Below are 18,695 nucleotides of genomic sequence, written 5' to 3' on the forward strand. Positions count from 1 at the left end.
ATCACCACTTTTTTGTTCTTTTTTTTTCTATCTACATTTTATTCCTACTTGCTTTTATTCTGTTTTATTTTGCTATATTTTTATCATGTAAAGCACTTTGCATTGTCTTTGTACTGAATTGTGCTATATAAATACATTTCCCTTGCCTTGCCTTGGATTCTGCAGAGGACTTCCTAAATTTACCCGAGACACAGAACTCACAGAATTTGCAGAAAAAGTTGCGTTCATGTAAATCATAATCACCAGTGTGCCACATGAAAACAAAACAAACAAACATTTAAATGACTTTTTTTTTTCTTTTGCTGTCCCTTGCACTTGCTCTCTGCAAACCCCACCCTAATTCCATGGCACTAAATGAGGCTTTCCTAGGATTTGCAAGCGACATGAGTCACGATAAGTATTTAAAAAGGCGTTCTCATTAACCAGAACTTCTATCTCCGTCCTGGGGCTCCGTTGTACGTGCGGTGCCGGCTCTGTGAAATGATTGTCATGCTGCTCTCCTGCTGTGTCCTGGTCCTGTTGGCGACTGATCCAGGTGTCACAGCACCTACATTTATCCCAGAGGAGAGGAGCACTCCGTCACCAGAAGCACAGTTTGACTTGAAGCTGGCCACAGTAAGTGCCCCACTGCCTTGATTGCGTTTCAGAGGTGTGTGAGAGCGGAGCGCGGGCTTTAGAGCAGACATTTGTGCCAAAACTGTCCCCTGTGCTTGATAGAACTTGTGTTTAAAATGTGTTTGTTATTACAAAAGGTTTGGTGTGATTGGGAGACGGGGGAGAGTAACTGCTCTGGTACTGGAGTCTATGTTGCAGCAGTTGTGCATAGTTCAGCAGATTATTAATATTATTTTTATATTATTGACAGCTTCTCTTTTGCTCAGTTTAATTTATTCTAAAACATGCTGATTTAGAAAAAACAGACCAACTAAACTAAACAAAATGCATGTGGCTTTTCTTTCTAGCCAGAGCTCTGATTCAAAGATATATCAGGTTAATTCAGAAGACTGGACTAAGTTTTCAAACCCCCAAAATAAGTTATTTTATTAAGTAGTTACTGGTGTATAATGATGCAATGTGAAGTGGGAGGAAAAGAGTAACCCTTAACCTGGAGGTAAAGAAGTAATATTTAGGTTAAAATTTATATATTTATTTTAAAACTCTATTTCTGTTCTAAAAATGCCAAGTTTATACATATAGACCACAAGGTGATCATGTTTAATGGCACTTTTGTTTACGCCACCGTACAAAACAGTTTAATCTGGTTAAGAAAATTCCTTCTATGGTGCATTGCATTTGAAGTTGGAGCTAGTAGGAAATACAACAGGAATTCCCTTTAAAGGTCTCTGCTCTTATTTTTGACCACCAAATATGTTAAGCGCTGTGAAAGTTGCAGATACAGTAACTACACAGATGATACAGCTATGCTCCGAATTATTTCTGCCCCCAGACAGTTGGAGATTTAAGGCAGTCTTTCAATTTTACCCGCATTTTTCCTCTAAACAGAAGTAATGTCACCGTTTTGGAGTGACTGAGCCATACTCACAGGTACAAATTAGGGGGAGGAAAAAGTGGCCTTCCAACCTCAAATACTTGGAGCTCATCAACAAAGACACAAATCATCCAGGGAAACAGACAAAAAAGCTGGTCGGCAATTGTAAGAAGGGTTATATTGTTATAATACAAACTAAAAATCGACATAGTTTATTGAAAAAAGTCTGAATAGTTTTTGGGCTTTACTGTATCTCAATAAACCAATAGCACACATGGTGCTTTACATCCTCTGTTTGTGAACTAATTGTTATTACCGTGTCTTACTAATGGTAATTAGCGCCACAATAATTACCAAATCCCTCAACCTGCAACTATAATAATCAACTCGGGTGTGGAGTCATTCTCAGAGTGGTGCTCTAACTCCCGGTTAGGCGCATACCACTGCATTATTTTAATTTGTCTTTGGAATTGATGAAATGTTTTGTTCTGTTTGAATTTAGTTTAATAAAATTCATCATGTTTTTGTTCTCATCTTTTGCCAACTCTCTAAAATGAAAGTAATTGCTAAATGAATGGAGCTAAACAGAAAAGAATCATGTTGAACCACAATTTCAATAAAACTGCATGAAAATAACTACAGCTTGTCAGAGTGTGACGGCAGATCATAGTACAAGCCAAGCTAGAGCTTAGCTTGCACTGACTACATGCCAGGAAAAAAGTCAAAGTTACCTTAGGTAAAGAAACTCCTTTTCTAGTATAAAGTCAGCCACACAACCCGCTGACATTAATCATATCATTCTGCATTATTTTACCAACCTGTGAAGAGTTGGATAGGTCAAAATGGCAGACTATGAAAAATCTAGTCTTCTTCTAGTCTCTTCTCTTATGCTGTGGATGTATGTATAGGCTTAGCAGTTGTTTTGCGTGTGTGATAATGTTTATTTTCTGCCGACATGGTTGTAATTAAGTTAAAGCGCCTTGATATCTAATATGTACTGGCTGTAAATTAGGCCATTTCTCGCAAAACATCATGTTTTTCAAATTACAAGTGATGCCAGGAGAGGAATCATTGAAAGTTTTATGGAACTTCTTAAACCCCGGAGTATCCTGAGCTATACGTTTTTGCTTTCACTGAGCTGAAACCAACTGACTTATTTCTGTATCTCCACTGCTTTATAAATGGTGTCTGTTGAATCTGCTTACAGGACTACCTTCATCAGTACTACGACCTGCAACATGATCTGCTGGTGCGCGTAAAGAGAAGCGAGCCCGCCCTCATCTCCAAGGTGAAAGAAATGCAGATGTTTTTTGGGCTCAATTCAACTGGAGAGTTAGACTCCGAGACCCTGGAGGTGATGCAGAGCCCCCGGTGCGGCGTTCCAGATGTGGAGGAGTACAGCCACATCCAGAGCACACGCTGGAATAAGAACGTCATCACATACAGGTGCCGAGCTCGGCTCAGGGGGATTCTGCTTATGTCAAGTCATTCATGTCAAAAAATAAATCCGTCTGGTTGCTCCAAATAGCTCAGCCAAACCAAATCCACAGACATACTTTGAGGCCGACGGGCAATAAAACGTTTGGCAGAAAGAGGCATAAGCTGTTGTCACAAATCATCGCTGCTACACAGCTTTTTAGCTGCGGATTCATGACTCTGAGATTTCTTGTGGGCTTGTTGGACTGCCATCGTGACCGGTTTTACTTGAACTTATGTAACACTTTCTGTTCTGATCCAAGCTGTTTCACAGAGGCCCAGTAAATTACACCCAACATAAACCTTTAATTAGGAAGAGTGCAGTGCAACACTGTGTTTTCCATATTTTATTTATCAACTATTCATTCACGTTTGAGTAATCCCACAAGCGTAGGCATGGCACACTGTGTTCACACCTTAGTGAACCAGAATTTCTCATTGTTTTCATACACAAGGATTTGTGTAAACATGATATATGGTACATGCATAACAATCTGTTAATTACTTTATTTTTATGTTTATAAGTACACCAAATAATTAACTTGAAGTAATGGAGGATAATGCTATATATTTCTGCCATTCTGCTATTTATGGAGAAACACCAGTGTAACTTAGGGATGTCAGCTGATAACTAGCTGGGTTATGTAGAGCTTCCTGTTTGGTTTGTTATTGAAAAACACGTATTACAGGAAATGAAGGGGAATATCTGGCAAATCAAGTCTGGGACTTGAGGCTAGCTCACGTTCTGAAAAACATTTACTGGGGTCAGTTTTGTGGAATTCATAGTGTTCGGCTGAGTCGTGGCAGCCGATGTTACCTTTCAGTGATTTCAGCGTTTTGTTGAAATGGTTTGTCAAGATAAAGAATCAGCTCTCCATCTGAGAAGGAAAATTCAGTGCTCAATGAAGGTCCCAAAGTAGTCAGATAAACACTAAACCTGCAGAGGGGAGTTCTGAGAAAACTGTGGACTTAGTCTGAAAATGTGAACAAGCACAGGTCCCTTCCTCCCTCTAACGTTTTCACAAAACATAGATTGTTTCTCCACTAGTAGCACAGCTGCAGCATGCTGGCAATATTGAGCTTTAACAATGGTGCGTGCTGTGCAGGGATGTGGTGTGCGGAGTGCGTACATGACCATGGCTGACACTGCGAAGACATTCCTGGCCCTGATTGGTTGTCTAGGACCGGGAGCGGTGTGTTTCTGCAAATGGCATGTAGGACCACTGGGTGGAGCCTGATGAGGCTTGTTCTTTTTATTTTATTTTTTTTATTTTTTTACAGCTTTTCTGTCTCATATTTTACTGTCAAGATATAGTGACAGTTTTAACAAATATGTAAGAAATACATTTTTACAAAAGTTACCTACTGCAGCTTTAACTGCATAAGTCGGACAACAAGTGAAGCCATGGGTTTCGCTTTGATTTGCAAGCACCCAGCATACAGAGGTGAGTGAATCATGTAGATGGAGTGTGAGATTGTGTAATGTCATAATTGGGTTATTGTTTTGTTAAATGCTTTGAAAGATGATGTAAGAGTATTATGTTCCCATGACATCAGATCTTTCTACCTCATACAAACAAAAGCTATATATTCAATAGTATGATGGGGCATTATGATGAGTATTATACACATCATTAGCAATTTTGAAACATTTTGAAATTGTTAATCTCATTCGAAAGTCTCAGGTCTACTTGTTTAGTACAGCTCTTGTCTGTGGGCTGAAAGGGGGAAAAAGTGTTATTAGTGGCTTTATTCAGATTTGGCTTGGGTATAAATAAGCAACAACCCTTCCTGTGTTTTTTTTTTTGTTTGTTTCTCACAGAATCGGCAGATACACCAGAGATTTGCGACGCAGCACTGTAGATTCGCTGATAGAGTCAGCTTTCGGTGTTTGGGCCAGAGCCAGTGGTCTGACGTTTATCAGGACACAAACCCGCAATGCTGACATCATGGTGGAGTTTGTAACCTATGGTAGGTTCATAATTGGCCTCGAATTAAAGGTGACAGTAGATGGTAGAAAATCAACAGAGCACGATATAGACATAGTGAGTATCGACATGGGAAACCATACTAGTAATTTTACAGATAACAGAGGCAGCGTCATCATGGACACCCTGCTGGACTCCATGCATACACTCATTCAGAGGTAAACAGAGGCCTGTAATTTGGAAAAACGGGTTTCTCTGTGGTTTCTGTTTCATGTTTGGCCTGGACTGAATTCTGAAGCGCATGGTGACTTTTATCCGTTTGACGGCCCCAGAGGCACGCTGGCTCATGCCTTTGGTCCAGGGACGGGTGCTGGAGGCGACACGCACTTTGATGACGATGAGCGCTGGACAGCCGGAAGAACAGGTGTCGAACAGAATCACGCAAACGGACGCGGAGCAGAACAGCACCGCAGACAGTAAGATTCACCGGGCATGTTTTCTGTTCTGTTGCAGGTTTTAATCTGTTGTTGGTAGCAGCTCATGAATTTGGCCATGCTTTAGGGCTCAAACACTCCAGAAATCCAGAATCACTGATGTATCCGACCTACAGAGCCATTCGTCCCACAAACCTGCTGTCCAGCGAAGATGTAACCAATATCAAGGCACTTTACAGTAAGCTGCATATCTAACTTACAAATGCATTATATACCCTTAAATAACTCACTAACTTCTCCTGATGCGTTAGGTCCTTTCAGGGGTCCTAGAAACTGGCTGCTCAGACCACTGTTACCCAGACTTATGCAGGAAAAATGTGCACAGGACCTCACCTTTGATGCTGTGACAACTGTCGGGGATGCTACTTTTTTTTTCAGAGACAGGCATGTTCACACTTGCTATCTACATTAATATGTCCATAAACAAATCCTCAGCACATCTTATTTGAAAGTTATGTTCACCAACAATTTCCGTCTGTGTTTCGCTTGGTGGTATTCACTCCACTAGATACCTCTGGATTAAACATAATGTGCAGTCTGACATAAAGGAAGGCCCCATCACTAACTTCATGCCCACAATAGAAACTCGCATCGATGCAGCCTTCTGGATACCTCGCAGGTCCACGGCCTACCTCATCCATGGTGACTATGTACCGTTGCTTCCAACGTAACCGCTTTAATGCTGTGAGATTTCAGAAAAACGTTACTTTTTTGTCGTGTTTCAAATACAAGAGATACAAGGGAACCAGGTCTGTTGAACAGTGCACGCTCAGCACATTTTCACAATAACTCTAGCGGTGAAAGGCTGGTCCTGTATTGGCACCAACTCTTCGGTGGGCCGCAGAAAAAATAACAACTATTTATTAGGACCAGGAGGTTGGCTCATGGAGATAAGTAACAAATAAAACAATTATTTAACATGTTAGCTCTGCTTATAGTCTGCGCAGTTAAAGACAATTGAACACAACCACAGAGCTTCAACGTTAGTTAAATGTTGGGCTGAAACCTGAATAACCTGAATTATTGCTGCCTCTCTCAGATTCCTGCACTTTGTTTGAATAACACTAGTCCAGTGCTAAATGTTGCTCAATAGCACTACTGTTTTCCGTTAATTTTATAAATGGTGCTGCTTGTGACTCCAGTTATAAAAAAATGTAAGGTCCTTTACTACACCAGGCTGATATTAATAAGTCCAGCTTGAAACGGCGTGTAGTTCCTATTTTCGGCATCATTGATAAGTATTGTTTTATATTCTGGTTCTTTTTTTGCTGAACCCACGTGGTAAATTTGGTAATTTGTTTGGATAAATTCTTTGAACTGTAATTTTTGACAGGTTGCGTCTGAGAGGCCTTCTTCCTCTCTCAGTGTGATTTATATGAGGCACCATGGTGTTCACAGGGCCGAGTTAGAGAATAGGTGTGAAGTGAGGTCAGATTGGTAGCAGTGATTTTTTATTACTAACAGCACTGCCACCACTCTGCTCTGGAAAAAATAAAACCAGCTAAAAGCAGCTCTGTCCCAACCCTGATCTTACAACGGAAATCCTTTAAAAAAAAAAAAAAAAGCAACAACACTATTTTGGTTTCTTGAGTTTCATGCAGCAAACAAACAAAAATAACGTATTCAAAATCTTTTCCTGTTGACAGAATCCACGTTCTGGACAGTAAAAGGCTCCGTTGTGAGGGGAAAGCCAAGATCACTTTCTTTCTTTGGGTTTCCAGCGTGGGTCCAAGACGTTGATGCAACGGTGCACATTGTTAAAACAGGACGTACCCTCTTCTTTATGCACGACATTTACTGGAGGTGAGGGATCACTATGACTCCAGCTGTTGAAGGAACTTTTAAACGTTTTGCCAACATATTCACACATTAATGCACATGGCTTTAAGATGTTGAGCAAAGGTTTTTCCACAGGATATAATACTTTTACCCAGACAGCCATTAGCACGGAGAAACAGAGACATAATACATTAATTTGACGGTGTATAAACCCAAGAGATATATTTTAAATCAACAAGCACCTGTTTGCCTACAATGTCTGTGATGATTACTTGACGACCGGTGCACAAATTGCACATTTTCCAAAATTCGAACCCTAAGACCCATTTGATCGTGGCTTTAAAATGTGTCCTGTGACGTTTTCAGTTACAACGAAAACCGAAAGGTGATGGATTTTGGCTACCCAAGAACTATCAGTGAGGACTTTCCCGGAGTCAACGCCACAATCAATGCAGCTTTCTATAAAGGTGGTGAGTACATACTAACCGATGCACTCATGCACTTGGAAATATGATCCCACAAACAGTATGTACCCATACAGAAGTGTCTGTAGCCTCGGGGTTTTTTTTAGATAGATTTTTATTTTTATTTTTATAGCAAGAACAGGAATGTTAATTCACATCCAACATCTGCCGCACGGCTTTTATAGCACTTGTATATACAGTGCATGATTTTCTCTGTATAATCTGACATTTAAATTCCTCCATGCGATATAGTGTATAGTAATTTTAGCTGCGAGCAAAGGTAGATATTTAAGTTCAAAAGACGTTCATCGTTGTAACCATCATCAGGACAAGGCTTGCTTGAGTCTAGACGACACGATTTGAAAGGGTGGAGCATTACACTGTCTGCACACCGTCTTCTGAAGGTCTGCTTTTGTCTGTTTTCTGTGTTCATTTTAGATTTCATCTACTTCTTTGTGGGACCACAGGTCTACAAATTCGACTACAGCCACAGAGTGGTCGTCGGAATTGAAACAGCTAATTCTTGGCTCGGCTGTTGAAAGAGAACTCGTTGAAATGCAGGCAGCAGGGAAACGACCTGCAAACACAAATTTTATTTTAGGGTGGAATGTCATTTTGTGTCTTTTTAAAAAAAATAAAGAGTGAAGCATCTCAATGCGTTTGCTGTTTGAATGTGTGTCAGCATGATGTTCTCTACAGTTCTTGGCGTGCTCTTAGGGTGGGTCATAAATCTTTTTTACCGTCTCAATGTGCTGTAGACTGACATAGAGACGAGCAGGAACCAATTTAGGTTTTCTTCCCATATGGCTGCAGGTCTAAGCTTGACTTAGAAGAAATGTTTCCTACATTCATTTCTATACTATGAAAAACACAGAATTCCAGAAATTTGTAGGCGTTTAGGTTATACCTCCGGGTTGGTCCCACTGTAGCGATCATGTTTGAGCACCTTTGGACCACGTGATTACTCATGAATGCACCCATATAAGAAAAATCAACCTGGTGAGACAATCATTAAGAAATGGAGCTGTTGTGGACGTGGACAATAGTTTTGGGCTCTTTGACATTGGTGCAAATCTCTTGGACTCGACCCATTGATGAGGATCAGCACCTGATGCCCGATGATGTTAAGTTTGCTAAGGTTTGTGGGCAAATGCCTGTTCTGCAGACTGATATTATATTTTATTGGCAATTCTTTTAAGTGTGGATATTTGTCTTTTATGTCTGACTTTAATGAACAATTAATTCTGGTAAGTCAGGTATGCACATTTCAGTTGATAAAATGCATTTCTATGATGTAACAATGAAATACCTTTATTTCAACTTAAATCATATATTCAATTTCAAGTCATATAAGGTACCAGAGGGTTTAAATCAGGGGAGTCCAAACTTTCCTTCATGTGGGCCAAAATAGTAAAGTCAAAATTACAGAAGGGCCACAAAATTTATATACCGTATTTTTTCGGACTATAAGTTGCACTTTTTTCATAGTTTGGCCGATCCTGCGACTGGTAAGACTAATATATTTTTTCCTCTTTATGATGTATTTTTTGACTGGTGCGACTTATATTCCGGAGCAACTTATAGTATATAAAATAAGGTATATATACGAAACAAAAATAACAAAAAATTCTATTTTGGCGTATTCTCAGCAATAAGAACAGGATTTGGGTCGGTCTTTCTTTGAAAACACTTGCTGTAGTCTATCAATTCTAATAAACAAATAAAAGCAGAGCCGCACTTTGGACACACCTGGTCTAAATTAAGTTTCAACTTATATTTAAAATTATATTTAAATAACAATATAGACAACAATATGAGTAGTTATGTGTTGTTTTTGTATTCTTTTTTTTTTTTTGCTTAGTCTTTTCCTTTGAAGACATTCGCTTCATCAATTTGCAAAAACGAAAAACAAAAACAAAAGAGTTATACGTTTTAACCATACATTTAAATTTGAAATAGTAAAAGTTATCATATCATCATCAATTTTGTGGTAAATCTGTTTTATTTAGCCCTAATAAAAAATTTTCTAAATAAAATTGCAGTTCTTCACAACTTTTGTGGTTTTCTGTTGTGTTAATGTATAATCTGTTCATAATTTTTCTCCCAAAATTCAAAATTTTCACACAAAATGCAAATATAATGCAAATATAAAGGAAATACACAGTTGAAAACCTCATGAAGCTCATTGAGAGAAAACCAAGAGTGACCAAAGCAGCAATCAAAACGGGGGTTTTGGAAAAAGCTAGAATATACTAGATGATTTGTGTTATTTCACAATTTTGTGTTTGATACATAATTCTATAGTTTTCTGTCATAGTTTTGTTGTCTTCACTATGTATCTGCAATGTAGAAAGTCCTTAAAATAAGGAAAAAACATTGAAAAACAAAGGTGAGTCAAAACCTTTGACTGATAATGTACATTATCAGTCAAAGGTTGAAAATACAAATGCATGCCACAGTTTTTTCTTAACACCACTACTTCTCTTCCACTTCACAGTTATGCACTACTTCATGCCTATTGCATGAAATTTTTTACCACATGAAGAAATGTGGTAAAGTTGGCAGGATATAAATACTTTTACTGCACCTTTCAACAGAGCTATCTAAGGAGGTTCTACAGTCTGAGCCTCGGAGGCAGAGACCACAGAGGTCCAACACGTAGGGTCAGGTCTGCGTCACCCATGGAGGAGAAGGTCAGACAAATGCAGAACTTCTTTGGCCTGAGCGAAACTGGAATCCTGGACTCCAACACCCTGGATGTGATGAAGAAGCCCAGGTGTGGTGTTCCTGATGTAGACAACTACAGCTTTTACCCTCATCGACCCAAATGGAAGAACCATACCATCTCTTACACGTGAGACTGCTTTACGTCACCTAGTAATATTATTGTTAAATTGTTCATTTTCTGTGTGGTGTACATGCACAACTTGTTATCTCTGATGCCGTATGCAGGATTGCAAAGTATTCTCCAGACATGAGTAGAGAGGATGTGGAAAAGTCCTTCCGTTTAGCCCTGAAGATGTGGAGCGATGCAGCTCCTCTGAGCTTCAATAAAGTCAACCATGGAAAAGCCGATATTGTCCTCTCCTTTGCACGCAGAGGTAGATCCGAAAACATCATGGCTTAAAGTGTAAATGTGATCTGATTCATCGGACATTCATTCAGAAGTATTTCTATGCGCTGTTGTAGCCCATGGAGACTTCTCTCCCTTTGATGGACCTGGAGGTGTGCTGGCTCATGCATTTGCGCCTGGAGAAGGGGTGGGTGGAGATGTGCACTTTGATGAAGATGAAACTTGGACAACAGGGAGGCAAGGTTTGTGGTATTTTGCAAACAAAACAATCTCCCTTTGGAAATCACAGCTGCACGCACCTGAACATTTGCATACCAGGGTCCACCTCATGTTCTTCCCTCTACACACCCACACTCAACCTTAGGTCCTGAATGGCAATGTATCAGCTATGATATTTCATGGTTACCAATGGAATTACACATGAATGTCACCGTGGTATTTAAATGTTTACAGAATTCAGTGTGATTGTCTCACACCTTGTGACAATCTATGTGTTACTCGGTGGTGCACATCACCCCAGAGATCATCAGGGAGACGAATGCGATGGTAGAAAACCCTTATGAAAACTTTGATTTAGCATCGGCTTGGAGACACTTTATTCATTTGAAAGGTTCTTATGTGTATAGTTATGTGTCAAGCATAAATAACACTGTGGTTTTGAAAGTTTATGATAAACTAGCAATAATTAAAGTCTGATATGGAGTGAAATTGAAAGTCTGAGAGGAATCATGATGTAGTGATGCCGCACTTCACCACTTCACCATTTGGGTCGCCAGTTTCCCCCGTCTCCAATGCAAGCGTACGGAGGGGCGAGAGATTGCATGCGGGACCTCACGTGTCTGACGTCTAGTTTTTCTTTAAAGACCACAACCTTTGCAAGATTTAGTCTCCGTTTTGTGCGTCTGCAAGCTTCAAATGAGGCCCCTGGTGACTATAAAGACTTGTTCAGTAAACCAATATGAGAGGATCTGAGCTTGGGGACAAAGTCCATGGTTCCTAAAGTGTGCCAAAGAGTAATTTGAACAGGGGACATTTTTCCAGTTTGTTATCGTCCAGTTTTGGTAACCCTGCTCAAACGGGACTTGTTCTTTTCTTAGCTGGCAGGATTAGCACCTGGTGTGATCTTCTACTGCTGTAGCCTTTCTGCTTCAAAGTTTGGCGTGTTGTGTGTTTTTGTCCATACAACTATTTTTTTCTCCGTTTTGTATGATTAGTTAAAAATGCGAAAAATGCCTGTGTATAAAAAATGTGATTGTCTCGGCTGTTTGTGTTAACAAGCAGTTGAACCAGAATACAGTAAAGTGGCCATTGCAGTAATGGTTTTATGGACTCTCAAAGATGTGACAGTGCAACAGAAGTTTTAAAACCCACAAACAGCAGCTTTTACCACCAGCAGACCATCCAGAATGAGCCAACACCGAGCTGTATTGCTGTTTTATTCCAGGTTACAGCCTGTTTGCCGTTGCCGCTCATGAACTTGGTCACTCTCTGGGTTTGACTCACTCCAGAGACCCCTCCGCTGTCATGTTCCCCAATTACAGGCATCGCAGCAGCAAACAGAACACTCTGTCTACAGACGATGTCCTGGGGATCCAAACGCTGTATGGTGAGGAACATATTTCATTTCTGAAGTATTTTTTTTTCTGAAACAAACAGACAAAAACAAATGAAGGTATGACAGATGGTCAAATAAAAACTGGAATATGGTTTCTTTCACTTCTACTCAGGGAAGCCCAAGAAAGTAGCTGAAACTCGGTTTACAGTCCCGGAGAAATGTGACCCCGCGTTTTCATTTGACGCAGCTGCAGTGATCCAAAATGAGATTGTTTTCTTTAAGAACAGGTACATTGTGAATCACATTATGGAAAAGTTTGCTTAATATATTTTAAATGCAGCTGTTTTTTCCCCCCCAATGCAGATTCATGTGGACGAGAACAACAAGGCAGACTTATTGGAATCGTCTGAGGGAAGGCCACATCAGCACATATTTACCTGATATCAGTTCTCCTGTTGATGCTGCTTATGACATTGCATCCAAAGGCGTGGCATACCTATTCGCTGGTAAAATAATGGGCACCCTGCAAAGCTATCCTCAGGCCGTGTCATCATGACAAGGCTGGATTTCCCGTGGTGAAGGCAGTGTTACGCCCAAATTACAGCCTTTCGCAGCTTAAGTGTTGCAGTTATTGCAAGAGGCTCGCATATTTTGGCATCGCCTGTGGTATGCTGGTGTTTTCATTGCGTCTCAAAAAGCTGTGTTGTTTTTATTTATATTTTTTTCAGGTCATAAGTACTGGGTGGTGCAACAATTAAAGACAAGAAGTACAACTGGCAACATCTCAGAGTTCGGTTTCCCGTCCAATGTTAGGCAGGTGGATGCTGCAGTGCATGTCGCAGAACATGGGAAAACCATATTTTTTACAGGCCAGTTTTATTACAGGTAACTAAAAAAATTTTGAAGGTTTCAAAACATGCTTCACTTGGAGGCACAACATGCAAACTGCAAGCTACAAAATTCAGTTAGGAAAGTCTGAAGTCTGCCACTATTGAGTTTCTTTAAGGCAGCTCTTCTCAGTTGTATTATAGCTATATATATATATATATATATATATATATATATATATATATATATATATATATATATATATATATATATATATATATATATTTATATATATACATATAATGTGTGTTTTGGCAGATAGATATTTATTCTGTGTTAATTCTCAATATATTTCTAAAACTCACAAATATACGGTGGACTGTTGTATAAAACACCCACATTACAGGTCTTTGGAATGCAAAAAATGAAAATATGTTAAGTCCCTCCCTATTTAATGTTATATGGATCCTGTGCAATTCAACTGAACATATGAAAAATCTGTTCAAAAGAAAAAGATGCAATATTCCGATTGCATAAATCTGCACACACCCTAAAATATTATGTTAAGACACCTTATGATTCCCCTTCATTATTCAGTCTTCTTGTGTTTATCCCTACCACTTGTTACATTGTACCTTGCTGCCCTGAATTTTTTTCACAGTATATATATATATATATATATATATATATATATATATATATATATATATATATATATATATATATATATATATATTTATGTTGCTGCTTGCCATTGCACTGTGGCCAGAAATCTGGAGTAAAAAATCTTCTGATGTCTTTTTTTTTCCACTACAGGTATGATGAACACAAGAGTCAGATGGACCCTGGCTTCCCCAGATTTATCCAAACAGATTGGCCTGGAATCCCGAGAAGGGTCGACGCTGCGTTTAAGTGGCATGGTAATTTGAGAGAAACTCCATATGCGAATGCATGAATTTATTTTGGGCAGGAGGAGAACACAAACAAAACACTGAAATAGAGGCTGAAATTTTCTTTTATTTCACCATGTTAGGGTCAAGTTAGAAAAATTGACACTGCTCAACTGCGTAATAATTGCTTTGTTTCGGGATGCATTAAGTTTTAAACAAGAGTTCTTGTATCACTTTGCTTCTGCAGGCAGCATCTTCCTCAGCGGGACAAAGTCCTACCAGTATGACTTCAGACAGAAGCGGGTGGTGAACATAATTGCAGGAAATTCTTGGCTGGGATGCTGACTTGACTGAAAACCCACACTTTATGTAGCTAAAAAATAAACCTAATATGTAGTTGTTAAACAGAGAGTATACTGTTGCATGACTGAGCTTCTGTCTAAGCCAACTTCTGTACAAAGGATATACAGCTTTTAGGATTTATTGTGCAATTTGAAAGACATGTTTAGTATGTTTTGTTTTATGGGTTGGTTTTAGGGTTACATTTTATCCTAATTTAGCCATTGAGTTCCAATTAAAATCCACTTACTACCTGAATAAATGTCTGACATTTGTGTAAAACAGGACACGTATTCATAATGAACATTGTGGAGCTTAAATGAGCTATAAGTAAGATACTTACTGTAAAATAAACCTAAATCATTCTAATTTGTCAACCTGGATGGAAGTAACATTCCTTATAAATCTGTCCTCTTCATCAACAATGTCTTAGTCAAGTTTTTCTCCTTTCAAACCTAGAGGCACGGTCCAGAGCTACTTTGGTTCAGAGTGTAAACGATGTTTACTTTGTGGTTCCTCAGCCAATCATGATGGTAAATGGCTTGTCCAGCACTTTATTCAGTCCAGTGGACCCTAAATTGCCTTTGACAACATTCAGTCATACACTCACACACTGACAACGGTGAACTGTTTGTAGTCACAGCTGCCCTGGGGCAGACTGACAGAAGTTGGGCTGCCATATATCGGCTCCACCAGGCCCTCTGACCACTGCCAGCAGGCAATGCGGGGGAAGTGTCTTGCCCAAGGAAACAACGACTGAGACAGTTGGTGCCAGGGTTCAAACTGGCAACCCGTCAGTTACAGAACAAACTCCATAGCTCCATGAGCCACAGAAATACTGACAAATCATACTCCTTCTAAGTCCGACAATTTTGGAGAATTTTCTCAAGGTTTAGCAAAGCAGACCATCACACTAAAACCACCACGTTTGATTGTAACATGAAAATGAGGCCTGTAGTGTTGGAAATGTTTTTTTTTTCTGGGTTATATTCAGTCCGCATGGATGCAGAAACTCAGAAATATGCTCTTGGTAGGCCAGCCACTCCTGGGAAGTTTCACCACTATATTGTTTTTCTCCACTTGAGCTCTTATTGTGGATTCCTTAGCCATTTTTATAACCATTCCAGACTGATAGATGTCAGGCTTGTTTCTCATCTGCTGAAGATTTTTTTTTTTTTTAGATCAACGAAAGACGTCTTGCTTTTTGAGATGTTTCAGTCTACTTTTTGTTGTCAGACAGTTTCTGTTTAGGTGATGTCTTGTATTAACGTCATTTTACTCTTGCTGTTTATATTTAGCTCTACATACCTCCATACTCTTACAAGGGTACAAGTGTAATTGTAAAAATTAATCAAATATAAAGATTAATACAAATCAGCTAAGCTCAAGACATGTGAAATAAAATTTAAAAAAAGGTTTAATGTGTGCGTATAATGACATGGAAGCAGAAACATGGAGGATTTTCCTTTTTGACCATCTTTGATTTAAGCCAATATGTTCTGTCTGGAGCGCTTGTGATCTTTACCACTTTCAGTAATGCCATGTTTCCCAATTATGGATTAAAGTTCTGAGAACACATTCCTGCATTACAAACAAACAATAAAACTTGTTAGCACAAGCAGAGGCTTGAGTAACACAGCAAACAATTGAAACCATTGGTTGATGTTGAACCATCTACGTTGTGAAATGTTCATCTTCTATTGCTCGGATGTCGCAGTCTTAAGAGTTGGTATTACAAAGCTGGTTTAGCCACTTCTGGCAGATCCGGAAAAATACATATTGCCGTCATTGCTGTTCAATCATGAAATCTTAAGTTGGTGTTCCATGAATGCTGGTGGGAGCACACACCAAAGAGTGATAAAAAAAAATAGATCCCGACAGAGATGAAGTGAAAATTAAGAAAGAGAAGAAATCTTCATTTGTCATTGCAATTGTACATTCCAGCGAAATTTGTCTTCTATGTTTAACTTATCCCTTAGGGAGCAGTGGGCCTTGTTTTTGAGAACTAATCAACAATCATCTCTTAACTAGTGTTTAAGGATTGGAAAAGTAAACAAGAAATGGCAACAACCATGAACCAGTGTCTAATTCAGTGGTGTCCAAAGTGAGTCTGCAAAGGCCGTTGTCCTGCATGGCTTAAGTGTTCTCCTGAACCTAATGAGGGCTTAGCTTGTATGCCTCAGTAGACTGAGAAGGTAAATCATTAATTTGAATCAGATGTATTGGGGAAAGGACAGATCTAAAACCTGCAGGAGACTAGCCCTCAAGGACTGGAGTTGGACATGCCTGCTTTACGTTAATGATGTACCATGTAAATAAATCTTAATTATCTTTTTTATTATTATTTAAATTCCAGTATTAAAGTCAATTTGATTAATCAAATGTTTGGAGCTGCTAGAGTCATTGTGGAATTTCCTTTCTCACAACATATTTAAAATTATAGGGGGGTTAAAATTTTTGCTAAACTGTAACTTCATTGTTCCTAGATTACCAGTAAAACTGGTAACCGTTGATGGTTCCTTTGGTCAGGTGGAAACTGTCATATCTGCAATGTTTCTCCCCATAAAGAAATATTATGGAACAATGGTAATATTACTACCAAAAACAGAAGCTTCTATAAAAAGAACTAGTATAGAAAGAGGTATAATCTTCGTTCCAGTTATTTTGATAAAAAGGCAACCTTTGTAACTATGGGAACTTCCTGAAAACCATCTGCTTTCCAGTGAAACATAAAGAGCTTCAATTGTGAAAGCCACTCCCAAGTTGGGTTAAAAGTGCTTTTTAAGCATCAAAAACTCAGTCTTTGGATAACTTCTCTAAAATTTTGAGGGACTGCCATAATGGATAGAAAATATTTGAATGTGCAGATAAGAAAATTGCTGCAAAGTTCAAATGTGATATTGTCTGAACTTTGAAGCCAAAGGAAAGTATTCATGAACACAGGTTTTTTATATAAATTAAAAGAAGGCATAGCTTTGCCATTTTCAATACTACATTTGAAATCAAAACAGCAAACTTAACATATGCAACCCTGCACCAAAACAATTTCAGTGTTCAAAGATTTAGATGAAAAATGCACTTTTTGTTGAGTTGAGCCAGTGTAATAAATGTATTTTCTGATTGTCTTCTCTCTTCTGTGTTGAAACACAGGGACATGGAGACTTTTCTTTGAAAAATTAAACACATCATCAAAATCAGGCCAGGCCTAAGGCTTTACATTTAATCCAAAGCCTCTATTAGGAAATGTTCACATACACTACATAACGCATGGTTCTCTTGGTCCTGCTCAAACTTCTATGGTTTCTTGGTGAAACCTTTTAGGTTATGGTCTCTGAAGGAAATAAATCACATTATGCCTTAGTTATTTTAATGTGCCTTTTCTCGGCTGACATCATACTGTTTTCTGATAGTGTCTGTAAGATAAGAAAAGACAGAATGAACGGAGTCCAAGATGGCTGCCGAGTAGGTTTAACTCAACTGAGCTCTAGGAAAATAAACTTCTAACCGGCTAAAAGAATGCAGCACATCTGAAATTTGCATAACATGTCTGCAGTTTTGCTACAGGTAATTCATAAGAGACATAAATGTTGAACCGTGACAGGAAAAAAAATGCAGAAAGCCAAAGTGAGCGTAGTTGAAGCCTCATCTAGCAACCCTCTGATATCCTCATGCCATGATTGTGCTAGCACTCTCACTCCAGTCACTGTTCCCTGGTCGGATATGGAGTTCCCCCTGCTACCAGTCACCCCTTCTAAGTCTCCCACTGCAAAAAAAAAGCTCATTATGAGACAGAAAGGAATTCCTCGCCGCAGGATAATGTTGTAATCGCCACCCTCTCCAAACTCATAAACGACCGTTCTGACACCCTCGGGAAAATGGTGAGTGAGAACTCTTAGAAAATTGACGAGAACTCTCTGAAAATAGATGGTCTGGAAAAAAAAAACAGCAGACTTTGCTTGTAATGAGATAAAAGACACCTAGAAATGGAGAAAATCAAACTTAAGTGCTGGCTAACATAATTCCAAAAATCAAGCATTCTTATTGGGGGAGATCTCAATGATCATTATCAACCCTTTAATTGATTAATAGCCACCTACTAGTAAAAGTAAAAATACATTCCTTAAAGGGTTAATTGAAAGAGTTGAACTAGTAGTCAAATTGCCAGATTCATTTTCCTTCACCTGCAGTAATAAAGACAACTAGACTATCTAGACTAGACTATTGGCTAGTTTCTAAAAGCATTAATGAACAGCATGTTATTTTAAGAAGTCTTCCTTGTTCGCTGAGTGATCATCAGGCCGCTTACATCTTAATATCTTTATCTCCTGAGCATGCAATTCCAAGGCCAAGGCCACATTACTGGAGGCTAAACAATCCCTT

General features: G+C 39.0%; 2 protein-coding genes across 2 annotated transcripts; both read left to right on the forward strand.

Annotated features, from left to right (window-relative positions):
* Positions 1 to 472: 472 nt before the first annotated feature.
* Positions 473 to 8,198, forward strand: mmp20b (matrix metallopeptidase 20b (enamelysin)). Its single transcript, XM_036149714.1, has 10 exons — positions 473 to 615; positions 2,697 to 2,935; positions 4,788 to 4,936; positions 5,192 to 5,317; positions 5,407 to 5,565; positions 5,639 to 5,771; positions 5,896 to 6,029; positions 7,034 to 7,190; positions 7,533 to 7,636; positions 8,069 to 8,198. Exons 1-10 carry the CDS (start codon positions 481 to 483, stop codon positions 8,167 to 8,169), a joined length of 1,437 nt encoding a protein of 478 aa, XP_036005607.1. The 5' UTR covers positions 473 to 480; the 3' UTR covers positions 8,170 to 8,198.
* A 371-nt stretch (positions 8,199 to 8,569) lies between these two features.
* Positions 8,570 to 14,685, forward strand: mmp20a (matrix metallopeptidase 20a (enamelysin)). The gene is made up of 10 exons (XM_012854923.3): positions 8,570 to 8,768; positions 10,228 to 10,484; positions 10,583 to 10,731; positions 10,820 to 10,945; positions 12,148 to 12,309; positions 12,431 to 12,545; positions 12,622 to 12,764; positions 12,987 to 13,143; positions 13,903 to 14,006; positions 14,224 to 14,685. The coding sequence occupies exons 1-10, from the start codon at positions 8,649 to 8,651 to the stop codon at positions 14,319 to 14,321; spliced, it is 1,431 nt and encodes a 476-aa protein (XP_012710377.2). The 5' UTR covers positions 8,570 to 8,648; the 3' UTR covers positions 14,322 to 14,685.
* Positions 14,686 to 18,695: the final 4,010 nt, after the last annotated feature.

Source organism: Fundulus heteroclitus, chromosome 18 (genome assembly GCF_011125445.2).
Source record: "Fundulus heteroclitus isolate FHET01 chromosome 18, MU-UCD_Fhet_4.1, whole genome shotgun sequence".
NCBI lineage: Eukaryota > Metazoa > Chordata > Actinopteri > Cyprinodontiformes > Fundulidae > Fundulus > Fundulus heteroclitus.

Bases quoted from the DNA above. Each gene is read 5' to 3' on its own strand.
- mmp20b (XM_036149714.1), top strand. From the start codon at position 481: ATGATTGTCATGCTGCTCTCCTGCTGTGTCCTGGTCCTGTTGGCGACT. The intron at 2,936-4,787 runs GTGCCGAGCTCG...TGTTTCTCACAG, and splicing joins AAGAACGTCATCACATACAG to AATCGGCAGATACACCAGAG. The intron at 6,030-7,033 runs GTGACTATGTAC...TCCTGTTGACAG, and splicing joins CACGGCCTACCTCATCCATG to AATCCACGTTCTGGACAGTA.
- mmp20a (XM_012854923.3), top strand. From the start codon at position 8,649: ATGGAGCTGTTGTGGACGTGGACAATAGTTTTGGGCTCTTTGACATTG. The intron at 10,485-10,582 runs GTGAGACTGCTT...TGCCGTATGCAG, and splicing joins AACCATACCATCTCTTACAC to GATTGCAAAGTATTCTCCAG. The intron at 13,144-13,902 runs GTAACTAAAAAA...TTTCCACTACAG, and splicing joins ACAGGCCAGTTTTATTACAG to GTATGATGAACACAAGAGTC.